This window comes from Mycteria americana, chromosome 1 (assembly GCF_035582795.1).
Source record: "Mycteria americana isolate JAX WOST 10 ecotype Jacksonville Zoo and Gardens chromosome 1, USCA_MyAme_1.0, whole genome shotgun sequence".
In the NCBI taxonomy this organism is placed as follows: domain Eukaryota; kingdom Metazoa; phylum Chordata; class Aves; order Ciconiiformes; family Ciconiidae; genus Mycteria; species Mycteria americana.
The window spans coordinates 86339351-86353517 of NC_134365.1; the positions used below are offsets into that span (position 1 = coordinate 86339351).

The 14167-nt window shown below is 38.6% G+C and overlaps 1 protein-coding gene across 6 annotated transcripts in view; it reads left to right on the forward strand.

Annotated features, from left to right (window-relative positions):
- Positions 1–14167, forward strand: part of LOC142413546 (ephrin type-B receptor 5) — an 84033-nt gene that overhangs the window by 8180 nt on the left and 61686 nt on the right. For all 6 annotated transcript variants that reach the window (XM_075509817.1, XM_075509803.1, XM_075509809.1 and 3 more), the window contains one exon: positions 10027–10245. In XM_075509817.1, coding sequence (XP_075365932.1) covers positions 10152–10245 — 94 coding nt within the window. In that variant the 5' untranslated portion in view covers positions 10027–10151. The remainder of the gene's footprint in view (positions 1–10026; positions 10246–14167) is intronic.

Below are 14167 nucleotides of genomic sequence, written 5' to 3' on the forward strand. Positions count from 1 at the left end.
CCTCTGTTCTTACTGGGCTTTGAGACACTGCTACCAAGGTAGCTCCCTAGTTGCTTGTTACTGCACAGTGCAGTAACACCTCCTGCAAAAATGGTTATAGACAGACTATAGTTAGTGTTGGTGTGCAGTTCTGTGGAGTATGATCAGTGCAGTGCAGCATTATTCTGTAGCATTTTAGTGCCTAATGGGAACATGAGGCTCAAACTAATGGTGGAACAGACAGAATTCCCATGTAGGCAAACAGTGGTCATGTAAGGATGAAAACTGTGTGGTAGAACTCTTCTCTGAGCCGTTTTCTCTCTCCCTCATAGCTTCCTAGTTTTGTGCATGTATTTCCACATCAAACGCTCTAATTTACATGCTGGAGCTAAAGCTTGTGTATTGTATAGCCTGTTGGTGCAGTCAGCAAAATTTAAGGGAATCAGCTTGACTGAAGATAACTTCTTATTCCCACTTCCATTCGGAATGCTACAGGCCTCTGTTAGGGCAACCTTGTAAACTCAAAACTAATATTTGCAATAGGTGTGGGGGTATAATTGGATGAAAGCTAGCTGGTAACCAAGTGCATGGAGTGGGGCTGGGGGAGGAGGTTTGGACAGCAAGATCAGGGCAATTAACAAGCCAGTAAAGTGATTATGCTTCAGTGCTTTTCTGCCTTGTTGTTTTACAAAGAAGCATTCTTTCCTTGCTTCTCTTAACAGGAATAAAAACAGTGATGATAAATAATGCTAATAATGAAATAGTTTTAAAAATAAAAGTAGCTCTATCTGCAAATGCATGCAGCCAGCAATTTGAGAACCAAGGTCTATGACAGCCCAAGGCTGTGAAACTGATTAAAATGGAAAAAAGTAGTTATAATTAACCCTTAAATCATGAAGCACATTCTCTGAAAACCCAAGTTGCCTCCTTGAAGCCAGAAAGGAGGTTAATAAAAAGAGCAGCACTTAAACGAAGGTGTTTTAATATTATTAGTTCTTTCTGTAGTCTGTTTTGAAATGTCAGTTTCTCTCATGGAATAAAAGGCGATTTCAAAATGCAGGGAATTCCCATAGAAGAGGAACATTATCTTTTAACTGACTGTCAGTGCTGCCACAGTCTCCTAATGGACAGCATAAGTTTGGATACTGTGAATATGAATAGCATGCATTTTCTGGTTATGCTAAATATTCTTTACTGTAAAACCCTCATAAAGTCCAAAGCAAAATTAGAGATGAAGACAGTAAGTATATTTTTACAAAAATGAAGATTCTTTACTGTAGCTGAAGAAAATCTTAATCCTTACTTAAAGGGCTTTGCAAACTTTTGTCCACAAAGAGCAGTTTAAGAGAAGTATTCTCAGTTTGTTTTTTGCCCTCCATTGTATGTTTTGACTGTTTGTGCATAGATCTTGGTTCATATATTTCTAGACATGCCATGTAAGGCTACACTCTTAATTTGAAATGGGAAGCAGCATTAGTATAAAATATCCCTTTTCTTAGGCTTATCCATATCTTAATTTGTAAGCCACTCTCAGTTTTCCCCCCCACCCAACCCTTCAGGCCCTTGATTTCTTTTCCAGCATCCTGACAGTGCCTTTAAGGCCTTTTTGCAGCTCTGTGCTTGGTTTGTCTATGCAGATTTGCAGATGTTCTTGCAGACTTGGTCAGCAAATGTCAAGGTTATTTGTCTGATTTCTGGCGTTGCTTGTCTGGCCGTTGCTAACACTGTGCTTGGCCTCTTTACCATTTTCCATCCATCAGCAATCAGAACTTGGTATATAATAAAACTTTAATTTCAGATTAAAAAGATCAGCATTGCTGAGTGGATGAGAACATGATTTTAGGGACGTACTCTTTATGTCACACATCCTTTGTTTAAATACTGTTTGTGAAAAAGTTTTATTTCCCTTCCCTTTTTTAATGCCAAAATAGTATGCATCTTTTTCCTTCTTGTTTTCAAACTTGTTCTGTCATAAAGTTACTATGAAATTTAGTGTTTACTTAAACTTAGCTATTGCCAGTTGTACCAGAGAAGGAAATGTCAATGTTCAAAGAATTTTTACTACAACAGAATTTTTTTACCTAGAAGTTAATGTGGCCATCTTCAGAGATACTTAAGTCAAATCCCCTAAACATAAAATTCTGTACTTAAAATTTTGGAAATACAACCTTTTACACAGTGATTGAGAAAGGTTTGCTGCTGTGTCCTAGAGCTTGTAAATTACCTGTCTTTTTCCTCTCTGAAGCCTTATGTCTTCCTTTTGTACAGATAAAAGTATACTTGTTAAAGGTAAATCATACCTGAAGTTGAAAACATCATGTTTATTTCCACATAGATAAAAGTGCTTTGCAAGGATCGGTGCACAGTTGTACTGAGAGAAGTTTTCTGAGAAATTAGACTAAAATTGATAAGAGCATAGTGAAACCATACCCAGTAGGTACAGCTGTAATCTTCTCTTTCCATCAAAGAAGATAAATGTGATGGGGAGCTGCTTTTTCTTCCTCTTCTTTCTTCAGTCTCCTTATTTACTGTATGAAAATTCAAAGGGGGTAATTTCTGTATCACTCCAATTCCTATTATTTTTAGGAGAGTTTCTATCAGGCAAGTGATGGATAACATACACAACAATGCATTTCTTCACATTTTTTATTCTATAACCTTATTAATATTCTAGAGCTGGGATTTTGCTTCCGGGTATTAATGTTAGAAATTTGAGTATAATTACCAATGTTTCTTTGAAAAGTACATGAATCGCTATAAAAATTGTCAATTAAGTCAAACCTTTTGAGGTGGAAAGAGATTTTATTCAGGAGCTTTGCTGTACTTAATATGCATGTAATTCAAGTACCTAAAAAGCAAGTGGAAGAAAGAATCTGTATCTTTAATTAAAAATTTTTTTTTTTAAATTGCTGTAGTTTCAAGACATCGGTGTCCATCTTGTTAGGCATAGTAGAAACATAATGGGGAGGCATTGAGAGAGTCTGCAGAAACACAGTGTAGCGGTGACTGAATTTTGGTTAGGAAGATAAACTAGGGTCACAAGCAAAGCTGTAAGGCTTCTCTAGCCAAGTATGTGTCATGGCAGAGAAGAGAGATTTAAAGGAAAGCACTGTGGTTATTTAAAGAAATGCTAACGTGACCACCTGTATGGGCTGGAAGACAGCACAGAGGCTTAGAATCTCCCCAGATACCTTTAGGCTGCACCTAAGGAGTCATCTGGCGGGGGCTGTTTAGCTATCCATAGCTCCCTTTTTTAATTAGTGCAGATCTTAGGTACCTACTGAGGATGATTCAGCTCAGTCCACTAACTGTAGAGGTTGTTTGAGTGATTATGCTTCTAATTTGGGCATCCTATCCGAGCCTCAAGGGCTTAATAAAAATTCATGAAAATAAGCATCTCTTCCCTTTAAGGGCTATGGAAGGTCTTAACTTGGATCCCACTAGGAAATGTATAATCAGAGCGTGGAAGATCAGCTTCAAGACTCCTGGTGTTTCCATGGCAAACAAGGAAATAAATCCCATTCTTTGGAGAACATTCAAAATCAACCTTTGGATTGTTGTTGTAAACTTAAAGAATCCCAAAAGATACAGACACAACCCTATTTAGATAATCTGTAAGAAACAAATGATTAAGCCAGCTAGAGGAAATCTTTTATGAAGTATCTTGTTGAGGAAGAATTCCTCTAGGCTTAGTTATACATTAGCACCTAGAGCCTTTCTCTCAAAATTAAATTAATAAACTGAACAGACCATAAAAAATCCACAAGGCTTTGTTACAAATTCCACTCTCCTCTCAGATTTTTTAAAGTATTTTGGAGTCATTCAAAATAATCTCAAATAGTAGCAGAAGATGAAAGGATATACAGCAACTAATGAAATTATTTATATATTTAATTGAACATTTCTCTGTGCTACTCTGTGTGCCCCAGTGATACATTTTTTGAAGAAAAACACATTAACTTCATAATATTAAAACCTTGAGCGATAAATTACGTGTTGCTCTCCCCCCATTTACTTCCTGTTTGGGCTGTAGAAAGATTTCTATGGATAGCAGTCATTGTAGTTATTGTCTAAGAAAGAAGGTAGGCAGTATTATGTCATGCTCAAAGCGTCGCACAGGCATTGAGTGACAGCTTTTCACAACAGCATTGCGAGATTTATCCTACTGAGATGCGTGACTGTACCTGCAAGGGCATCTCAGTGGCGAAAGAGCCATTACAGTAGGAGAGAACTGGGGGGAGAGGAGGAGGGAAGGCCTCTTGCTTGATGTATAACGCTATCATGGTTCCCCATTTATCATGAATGAGAAGAAGTATTAATTCCACTTTTTGTACTCTGCCTAAATGTGATGAATCAGTGTGCATTGCAAATTAATTGGAACAGTAGTCCATTGACTCTCCCAGATGTTGTGCTCATTTATCTTTTTAATGCTTCTCACTGAGAGATAATACTAAGCTGTTATGAGTCATAGTGCAAAATATGCAAGAGGAGGGAAGATGGTGCCTGCAAAGGTACAGCATTTTCTCTGCCCTGAAGAATTTTTGAGGTTCATTTATTTTGCATCTAGATGCTTTGTGTGAGGAAGAAGTATGACAAATATGAGGGAAATCTGTTGAATCGAGTGTAGCAGAGGGAAGCTACACCCGTATAATGATTTCTACTGTGAAATAGGTCTAGAGGAGTCAGTTAACAATGAAGGAGGAAGAAGCATTGTTCCAGTGGGAGGAAACAAGATGATTTGGAAAAGTTCTTGGAACAGTTAAGAAGAATAGAAAGAGTAAAAAACTGGCATTTTTACGATTTCAGCTTCTAGTAGTAGAACAATTTAAAATACATAGAAGTACTTTGTTGCACAAGGATAGGTATCTTTTCAAATCTCTTGCAAGTTCAAAACAGGGATTAGAAAAATTCATAAAGAGATACTGAAGGGAATGGATTGGGGTATACTCTCTAGCAAACCTAGCTTGTATTTGTGGATGCTGTCTCTAAGTAGCACCTCTTCCTGACACTGGAGACACAGAGAAAACTTGGGTTAGATGGACGTTGATCTGCTTCAGTGTTCTTTCTTGTGTTTTGAAATGTAGTTTGCACTAAAGCACGAAGAATTGTTATTCTCTTGACCGCACATTCAAAAACACAACAAGTGTTCTTCCAATAAGGAAGGCTATCATGAACTCTTGATTAAGAACTGACAATTTTTATATTGTGTTCGCAGCCCCATTGTTTCCATTTGCCTCCATACCTTCTGGGAATGAGATACTTGGACCAATATTAGAGTTGGGATTCCTACAAAGTAGTGCAGGATGGAGCATCCTCTCTGCAATGGATCAAGCTCCTGTCAGCTTTTAGGGAATAGAATATTGGAACTGACCTTAGGTCTCCTGTAAGAATTGGGGGCTATGGGACTAATAGTTCTTCCTGCTCCCTCTGGTTTGCTCTAATTTCACAGAAGTCAAAGAAACAGCTACAGCTACAAAGAAACAGCATTCATGGAGAGGAAGAGCCTGTCAGGCCTTCATCTTTCTCCAGGAGGCTTGTGCAGTGCCTGAACAATCCTAGCTTTTTTCTTAATCCTAAACACATGCCTGAATTCCTCCTGCAGAACCCAGACAGGTGCATGGTTCAGATGAATGCTTAACTGCTATTTGATGTCAGGTTCTACAGATGGTATCTGTCAAAGGGGAACAGGGTCAATGGCATTACTTTCTGATCTGTGGCTACATATTGTCTGCATACTAAGCTAGAACTTGCTTCAGCAAAGGTCTGTCTAAAGATTTATGGGTGGAATCAAAAGGGTTAGAAAGCAAGGGGTTTTCTTTAAAGCTTAGGGCCAGCAGAACCTGTGCCCAGCAGAGAATTAATACAGTTTACCTAGTGTCACTGTTCTTGATCAGTCTCATAGTGCCAGGCAAACCCAGAAGAAAAAAGCAGTCCATTCTAAGGAGATCCCTCTTAGGTTTGTCATGTGCATGACCACCTCCATCAAGATTCAAGACATATGTCATTGGGGTACTCCAAAGTAAGTGACTACACAAACCTAGGAGAAAATCTGCTTCCCTTCTAATAAAAACACATGCACTGATAGAAGAAAATTTTGAATCAGTGCTGGCCCACTTAGTGCCCTTCAGGTGTCGTCATTGACAGTGCTTGAACTTTGAGGGAATAATTTTTTTGCATAAGGAAACTGCTTCAGAGATACCGGCTGCATGAAATACTTCATGTTTGCCCCAGTTTAGATACAGGATGGGCACACTGCAGCCCCCTTTGTGACAGAAATCTCACAAGCACAGGCCTGTACACGTGTCAGTTGTCCTAGTACCCATGGGAGCACTATTGCTATCTACCCTGTAGCACTGAGCATCATTTGCCTGGAGACTGTACTAAAGTGTTTCCACTTAACGACTGAGTTCAGAAAAAGTGAGAAATTACAGCACTGGCTCTGTCTGGTGAGAAGAAACAGGCTGTAAACAGTGCCAGTTAAGCCAGGCATACTTTGTTTCACATTCAAGGTTTTCCAGCTGAAATGGTTTGTGTTTTGCAGTCTTGAGTAGAAGAAGCTTTGAGATGCTGGACAAGAGCTGGCTCTCTTCTGTTGAGATACACAACAGAAGAGACCAAGGCTGACTATATATAAGGAAGAAAAAAAACCCCTAGTAGTGGTTCAGCACTGGAACAGATGCCCAAAGAAGCTGAGGAATCTCCATCCTTGGAGATGTTCAAAACTTGCCTTGACAAGCTTCCTGAAGAACTCTTCTCCCTCACTGGTTGTTCAGCTAAGAAACCAAGATTCTTGAAAATACTGGTGATGATTGTATTAATCTCTCTTTTTGGAATCTTGAACATAATTAAATTTTGGTAATCCAGATACCACAGTGATGGTGCCAAAGTAAACAATCATGATAGCATTGGTGAATAACGTAAGCAGATAACCTGGAGACTTCCATCTCCTGTCTCTTGGAGCTTGGTACTAAAGCAAAGGCAATATATAACTGTTTTTTTCTGACTGCTTGGGATCTTCACTCTTTTATAGGATTGAATCATTAAAAGACATTTAGATTCTCAGGAACTGCCATGCTTTTCTGATGCTTTATGATTTTCAAGACTTCCAAGGAGTTGGAAATCACTCCACTAGCCAAGGAAGTACCTGCTCAAAAATGGTTTAGAATGGAAGGGTTATGGAAGGGTTAGCATAAGAAGGATTAACAGCTGGTATGTGGGTGGCAAGTTCTATGTAGCTGGAAGAGAGAGAGGACGAGAAGGGGTATTTAAGGAAGCTTGTTGAAGGATCCTGTGCAGGGAAGGTGTATTACTTTGCAGTTGGATTTGGAGGAGAATGGGAGATAGTGGATTCTGTAGCAAGGAGAGGTAATCTGTCTGAAAGGGGTTTTGGAAGAAGTAACAAGCTGAGAAGGCCATGGAAAGGTGCTTGTGTGGACAAGAGAAGAGGGTGTTTTAAAAGTTGAGATGGTTTTGAGGTTTCTCTTTAAGTAGTTTGGTGTGGGGAAAAAATAGAACTGAAGAATGAAAGATTAGTGTCTTTAAGTGTAGTCAAATTCTGCACACATCAAGTGCTGGGGGCAAGGGCAGGGCAGTGGTTAGCAATTTAGGGGCTTGGTACTCTTTACTTCAGAGAGGCTAGTGCTTCCCTCCTACTCTCTCTTAAATGCTTCCATAATGTTCTGTACCCTTCATTGTGGAGTAAGCGTTTTTCATTGAGGTGTGGAAGAGGCAGAATCAAAAAAAAAAAAGGACAGATTTACCTTTTTTAACTGCTAAATCAAAACCAGCTTTTTGATTTAGCCACAATTTATTTCAGGGAAGAATAATTTTCTAGTCTAATCCAGACAAAGGCTGCATGATGCCTCGTGAACAGCAGTGCAACATTGCTGGGATACAAGGTCTACCAGGGTAAGCTGAACAGATGTTGTAAGTGAGATGTGCAGGTAGGAAGAAAAGGACTCAATTGATTTCCTTGGAGCCAGAAATTATTTTGTGTCTGCTTCTTGGTAGCAGGTTTTTTTTCATTATATCTGTTTTGTGGTAGCAAACTGATTTCCTCCTTACATATTAGTAATTGCAAGACTGTGGCCTGAGATCCAGCAGCCAGAGCATATTTGGGTTCTGTTTTCTGCTCTGCCACTCATAAGTTATGTGACATTGAGAAAGTCTGAATTGTGGGCTGTTTTCAGAACTTCTGTAAATCAGTGCAGTGCCATTGACTGAAATGAAAGTTTTCTTCAGTTTATTTGACCTCTGTTTCTGCATTTATTTGCCTTCAAAATGAGTGTTTAAAAGTCCCCATCTCTCAGGAGTTGGCTGGCCTAAAAAAAAGGCTTTTAGATGTTTAATGTTATAGATTGAGTGGCAGTACAAATGCTGAGTATTTATGTCTGCATGTAAAGTAGTCATGCAGGCTTGATTCCGGAATACCCAGTCTTGTTTTTGGTGGCTCAGGCAGTAGTCTTCAGCCCTCTTCCTGGAGAACAGTGCTACGTGCTTGGATAGTTCTTTCTGTAAAGAAGGGTTTTCTGATCATTCAGCCTGGAATTTTCTCCTTTTTACAGTTTCATCCAGTGGTGTTTTTCTTCAGTGGTGTATACATGCTTCATAAACTAATATGCAGTACTTGTATTATATCCATCCTCCCATTAAATCTTCATTTTTCTTCAGTTATACTTAACTGATTTTATTTTTCTCTTTCCTCATAAATCATGAATCAAAGTTTTTGCTTCTTCTTGGGGTCCCTTTAGTTTCCTTATGTTTTAGTGATGCCCAGGGTGCCTTTGGTTCATCTGTGTTTGCTGCTCTTGTTAGGGGCAGCATAAGAGAGAACTATTCCATCCTGTCCAGTAATTTCTCCCCCTCTTTAGTAAAGCAAATCAGATTGCAGTCCATTGCCTTTTCTCGTACTCCCCAGGCTGCTTTTTTCTCTGCTACGCCGAATTTGCTCAAATCCCCCATTGCTAGGTTTTCAGATAATTGCAGTGAGGCTGCCCCTTTTAATTACAACTCTTCTCTCCCCTATTTCAGCCAAGTTATTGAGCCATTTCTCTATATAGCCTGAGACATTTTTCTTTCTCCTTAGCTACGCTTCACTGTCTCACTGAAGACATTGAAGTGTTTTCAATTCTCTGCACAAAGAGCACCTAAAGAAACAAAACATACTGGCTTTTTGCATGCAACCTACATATTACCGTGATATTTCTCTGGTGGGCTGAGAATTGGGCAGATGGAGCCAGAAATACCTTGCTTAGCAAACTTACTGTGCTGGATTGATCTAATGCAGTGCTGGATTAGGCTACATGCTACTCCCTTACTGTGAGATAAGCCTTTATGTCAGGTTCTTAATGGTGGTGGTGGAGTTTTGTTTGGTTTTGCTTGGATTTTTTCCCACTTAAGATAAATTTGGACTTATGTGCTTTTCCTAGCTGTAACACAGGCTCCCTCTATTTGACCTTAAATATCACAACGTTTGCTTCCTCCCCTACAACATATTAATGGGAAAAATACTGTCCAGCTTCAATAGTGTTGTACAGTCATATGCTTAAAGGGACAAATGCCTGCATCTGAAATGCAGTTGCAAGTGTCAGCAGTGCAGATTTGTATTGTCATAAATGGTGAAAACTCTCCTGTCATGGCTACTGCCCTGCAGAGTCCTGAAAAGGCAAAGTGTAATTATAAGAGGCAGAATTTGGAAAGCATACAGGGGAAATGGAATGGACACCTTCCAAGGGACATTGCCAAAGACACGAAGGGTCAGGACTTAAGTAAGAATACAGCCTATATTGTGGGACAGATTAACATTGATCTGGGAACCCCATTCTCACTGAATGCTGAACTCTGTGTGTACTGTCAGTGTACAAAACAACTGGGACTGAAGTCTTGAGGGGTGGGAGGGGTGGGTTTATGGTAAATACTGGATCTGTGATACTCTTTTTCACCTGTATCTCGGAAGTAGTAAATGACGGAGTGGGTGTATAAAAAACTGCCAGTTCTGTATTATTGTGACCTGATTTCTGTTTCCACCTTCTGTTTTTTCTTAACCAGTACTTCTGTGTGAAGGCCTCTGTGCTTTGATTTGGGAAGATATTAAAACACTCCAAGAAATCTCTGACCATTTCAAGGGAGTGGTGTGTGTTTTTTGGAGATGGTGGTATTTACAGAGAATCTTCATGGATTCTAATGCTGGCATCAGTGCAAGAGGAGTGGCAGGAATGGGTTGGCTCTGGATGGTCTGCTTCTTTCATCTAGTCACCTCGCTAGAAGGTAAGAACCTTTTATATTTTATATAATGCAACAACTTAACAAAGTTTTCTCTAGATAAAAAAAAAGAGTGTGCTTTCCAGTATGCTTATCCTAGTCCAGCTGAGCATTGAGATGTCTTTCTGTTTGATGGTTGATCACTATCTCATGAGATGTAAAAAGATATTAGTATTGTTTCTAGTGGGACAGGCAAACCCTCTTACGAAAGACCATTAATGAACATTTCTACTAGCTATCTCAGAAGTGACAGTCTCAAAGAATAAATTTTTTGCCCCGGGAATAAGCTCCTTGTTTATACTTAGTGTATATTTGATTCTTGTGTTCCTGTTCTTGCACCATGTTTGTTTTGTGAAACAATCTCTCAATATTTATGCTGTTCTACAAGGCAGTATCCAGTGGGCTGAAATCAGGATTTTTTGTCTCTGCCATCTGAACAACTTGCCTCATATAATAGACATGGAGAGAATGCTTTGCAATGACAAGAAGAGGCAGTTTGTGTTGAGACAGCAGAGGAGAGGAGGGAGAGAGCAGTGAAGACAGAATAGAGAAAAGGTGGGCAGAGGAAAAGAGAGGCAAAGAAAATGGGAGAAGAAAGAACAGATGATAGGAGGGAGGGTAGTAAGAGCAGGAGGTAAGATGAGAGCTATGGGAGAGTTAGAGAAGGCCAGAGGTATTGTAAGCAATCCTCTTGTTTGTTCCAAGAAATATCCTTGCAGCTACATTTGCTCAATGAACTGCACTGCTTTGTGGTGAATGTTCATCTCTTGCATATTTGAAAGCCTCTGAAAAAGGAGAGGAAAGAGAGAGGGAATCAAAGGGAGACAAGGAAAGAAAGACCTAGAGGGAGGGAAAGGAGAATAGTGTGAGATACAAGAAAAAGAGGGTGGAGATTGGGAAGAAAAAAATAGTGGGTTTTTTGTATTAATAATGAAGACGAAAGCTTGTTAAAGGATCCTTTCTCTTAATAGGAGGGGAATGGAGCAGGAGGGAGTTCAGAGAGGAAATAATTGTTGTAAGATTGTAATACAAATTCTTATATCTCTGCAACTCTGTTAATTGCTGATTTAAAAATGATTTTACAAAGTACTATGTTATTCCTTAGTGTAACTGATAGAGGAACTGAGATAGAAAAGGGAGAGAGAATGTCTATTCTCTGCAAATATGAAGTAACTCAGTGATGCCTGTAGGAACTGACATTTTTGGAATTCAGTGATCACTCCTGCAAGTTTGTAGAGATAAAAGAATTTAGAAAACACTGTGTGATACAGCTTCACAGATCACAGGGTTGAATTGCCTGGATTAAAATAGGACAGTAAAATACTGCCTATGGAGATGAAGTAGTAAAGGTGCCCATGAGCCGAATTTCAACTCTCAATTCAGAGTCAGGGGAGTCAGCACCTTGCATTGTGACTGTACTACATGGTCCTAGAATTTCACTCCAAACCTAATTTGCATCTCAGAGGTGAGGTTTTTTGTTGTGGTCAAAAGGCAAAGAAGAATTATGCATTAGGGGAAGGAAAGTCTGATGATAACTATGTAGAAACTTTGCTTTACTACGGAGTTATCCATAAGGAAGAAAAATGGCCCAAGGCCATTTTGTTGACTCATTATTATATATAGTAGAAACTTGAACTTCAGGTTTCAGATTTAAGTTGAAAAATACAGGGGATATCCAGTTTGGTCTTTAGTTTTTGTAAGGTTTCTTAGAAGTTTTAGATGGTGTCTAAAATATGTTTCACCTGTAACTGAAGAGGATTGTCTGAGTGGGAAAATCAATCAAGGCAATTTTTCTTCCAAGTGTTTCTGAGGCATTTGAGTTAGATTTAAACAGTCTGAATGTAAATCACTTTTTGTCTCAAACTAAGCTTTGTTTTAAATTTTCTAACAGGGGAAAAACAATATTCATAAAACCTTAATGTAAATCGATAAGAAAAGAAGGAGAAGCTGTAGAGAAGGGAAGAAAAGTAGCCAAAGTATTCAAACCATCTTTCTATGCATTATGAAGAGAGCGAATACTTTTTATTGCAGAATGCTCTTCAGATATAAGGAAGACAGTACCCTTTTACAGGACCTAATGGGACTTTAAACCCCTTCGTGACTCAGAAATAAAGAAGTTCTTGTAAGCAATTGAAAATGTTTTTGTTGTTATTGTTGTTTTTAATGCATAAAAAAGAATCATTAGGCTGAACTTATTTGATACAGATCTAGTATTTGGACACACTGATTTCACTAGGAATGAGCATGTCTGTCCAAAATTTTCCAGACACGATTTTTGACTAGAAAAAAGCCTGCATAGGAAGCATGAGGGAAAACTGTTTTGGAAACAGAAGACATTTTGAAACTTATTATTTCAGCTTTATAAAAGGAAACAAGACTGAACAAAAGTTTTCATTAAGATTCCATTTCCCAATGTTTATGGCTCTGCAAGAGGTTTTGAGGTTTTAGTTTGGGGAGCATTATTTTTGAACTACATGCTGCGTAAAAATATAGATTTTTTCCTTTTTCTCAAAAATACACAAGGAAATACACAGAAATTTTATTTCTATGAGTATCTATATATATGTAATTACTGTCTACAGTTTATCATTTAACATTTTTGTAGGTTAACCTTTCTGATTGTAAAAGTTAGTGAAGCATAGAATTTAAGAATGCCTGATAGGCTACAGTCAAAATAGCTGAGAGCAAGTGATTACTTGTTAATGAAATAGCTCTTGCTAGGGTACAGAGTTCAATTTTCTGTGGAATATTGGTTTGGGTTTGACTGAGTTAAAATGTTTACAGCTGTAAACACAAGTGGAGTTCATTTTGTAGAACTCATTAAATATGTTCCAAAGGAATGATGTGTTCTGCATGTGAGTGACTGCATTTATTCTACAACAAACTCTCCAGCCTGCAAAATGGCTGGACAGCCTTTCTAAATATCTTTTGGAAGTTCAAGATATAGAGAGGATAATTCTTCTGCTATGGTGGAAACTTCTTTGCATTACAAGTGTCTCCTTGGCAAAAGGGAATATGCAAGAAAAAGTTTGTGAGGTCAGGCATTCTTTTTTCATTTAACTGGTTGTCATCTTGGGTTATTGAAAATAATGTATTGATTGCTCAAAGTGGCTTGACTTTGAAGTGGAGGAAAACTATACTTTCCTCAAAGGTAATCTTCAGAGTAAAAAATACCATTACCTTTTCTTTTACTATATGCAAAGAAAGGTTTAAATGAATGTTATTTTACTTCAGGGGAAAAAAAAAGTAAAATTAACTTTTTACTTCAGTTGCTTGTGATTCACATCAGTTCTTAAAATCCTAGCAAAGATTTTCTGTTATCTTCTTCCCAGTTCTTTCCTGACACTTCCCTGCATGCCAAAGTCTTTGCCACATGCTTGGAAAGCCCAGGGCAGGTGAAGGTGAATGGGACTGGGCTGGATGTGCAGCTTGTTTGTAAGGGGAGGGGCGTCTGGGTTATCCCATTGGTCACTCTCAGCAGCTCCACTTGATTTGTTTTCTCCCATAATAGATTACTCTGTAGTCCTTGTGCTAGGACATCCCTGTTCGCAGGGAGGTACTGTAGCCCTATGTTGAAACTGTTCACAAGCTGCAGGCTAGCTCTTTGCTGCTTGGAGGCCAGCAGGACAGTAGAGGCTATTCATGCTGCAACTAACACTGTTTATATTCAAAGCTAATTAAGGCTTCAAAGAAAAGGAGCAGCATTCTTGTAATATATGGTATCTGGGACTTTCAGTATATGCTTCAGTGAAACCTTGGAAGACCCAAGCTCAGTTTTTAATTTTTATGAAACAAAAAATAACCAGAAAAACATAGATAAACTTTAAAAATTACACTGTACTGTCATCAAAACTAGCCAGTTTGATGACAGCGGCAGTTGGATAAATTCTAGACTCAATAGTGGGTGTTTGCAGAATGAATCTCTTAA